The 991-nt window shown below is 45.6% G+C and overlaps 1 protein-coding gene across 1 annotated transcript; it reads left to right on the top strand.

Annotated features, from left to right (window-relative positions):
- Positions 1–328: 328 nt before the first annotated feature.
- LOC111990378 (serine/threonine-protein phosphatase 7 long form homolog) lies at positions 329–730 on the top strand. Its single transcript, XM_024022152.2, has one exon. It carries the CDS (start codon positions 329–331, stop codon positions 728–730), a length of 402 nt encoding a protein of 133 aa, XP_023877920.2.
- The last annotated feature ends 261 nt before the right edge of the window (positions 731–991 follow it).

Raw genomic sequence — 991 nt, 5'->3', positions numbered from 1 at the left:
GTCGACGAGGTATGTAGTTGTATTATTAATACATCTCCATTTTATAATTACCCCGTATGCACTACCTAACACAATGCTAGTCTGTGTGCAGGTGGTGCCTGGTGTCATAAAGGTTCGATGCCGTAAATGTGTATTGCCGCAGGGTGGGCTAGACCCACGTATTACACAATACATAGATGCAACAGGTTTGATCGGGTTATTCAAGGTTCCTGATATGGAGGTTGACCACACCTTTGTCATGGCCTTGGTCAAGTAGTGGCGTTCGGAGACGCACACGTTCCACTTACCCCATAGAGAAATGGGTATCACCTTGTAAGATATAGAGGTGATGCTGGGGATTCTGGTGGATGGGTTGTTTGTCATTGGGAAGACAGACCTGCAATGGAACATGGTGTGTCGAGAGTTGTTGGGCCATGAACCTCCGCCCGTGATACTGAACTCAAATAGGTCAATCCTTGCTGGGGCGAGGATAAGATACAAGTGGCTTGAAGCATGGTTTGTCATTCCCCCAGCTGCAAATGCCGGTGACGAAGTCATGCAGCAACATGCCCGCTACCACCTACTTGTTTGGATGGGGGCCCTGTTGTTCATGGATAAGTCAGCGGACCGGGTCTCACTCTTGCCTCTGCAGTTCCTCAACCCAATCAGCAATGGCAGACAGTATAGCTGGGGTAGTGCAGCATTGGCCTGGCTCTACAGGCACATTTGTAGTGCATCAAAGAAGGATTAGATGCAGATTGGAGGAGCACTCTTGTTGGTGCAACTATAGGCCTATTCAAGGTTCCCACGAATATGCCTTATTGCGAGGCCACCTCTATCGCCAGTGTACTCAGGGCCACTTGCCATTAGGTATGTTCATTGAGTTCTCTAAGTGGCTCTTAGGAATAATTATTTATGTGTAATAGTATATTATATTTCTTTTGTCTCCTTGATATAATTAAAAATATGTCAAACTAACATACAAAAGAAACTTATCAATACCTAGATACTA

Source organism: Quercus suber, unplaced genomic scaffold (assembly GCF_002906115.3).
Source record: "Quercus suber isolate HL8 unplaced genomic scaffold, Cork oak 2.0 scaffold_37, whole genome shotgun sequence".
NCBI lineage: Eukaryota > Viridiplantae > Streptophyta > Magnoliopsida > Fagales > Fagaceae > Quercus > Quercus suber.
This window is presented reverse-complemented; position numbering and strand designations above follow the sequence as displayed.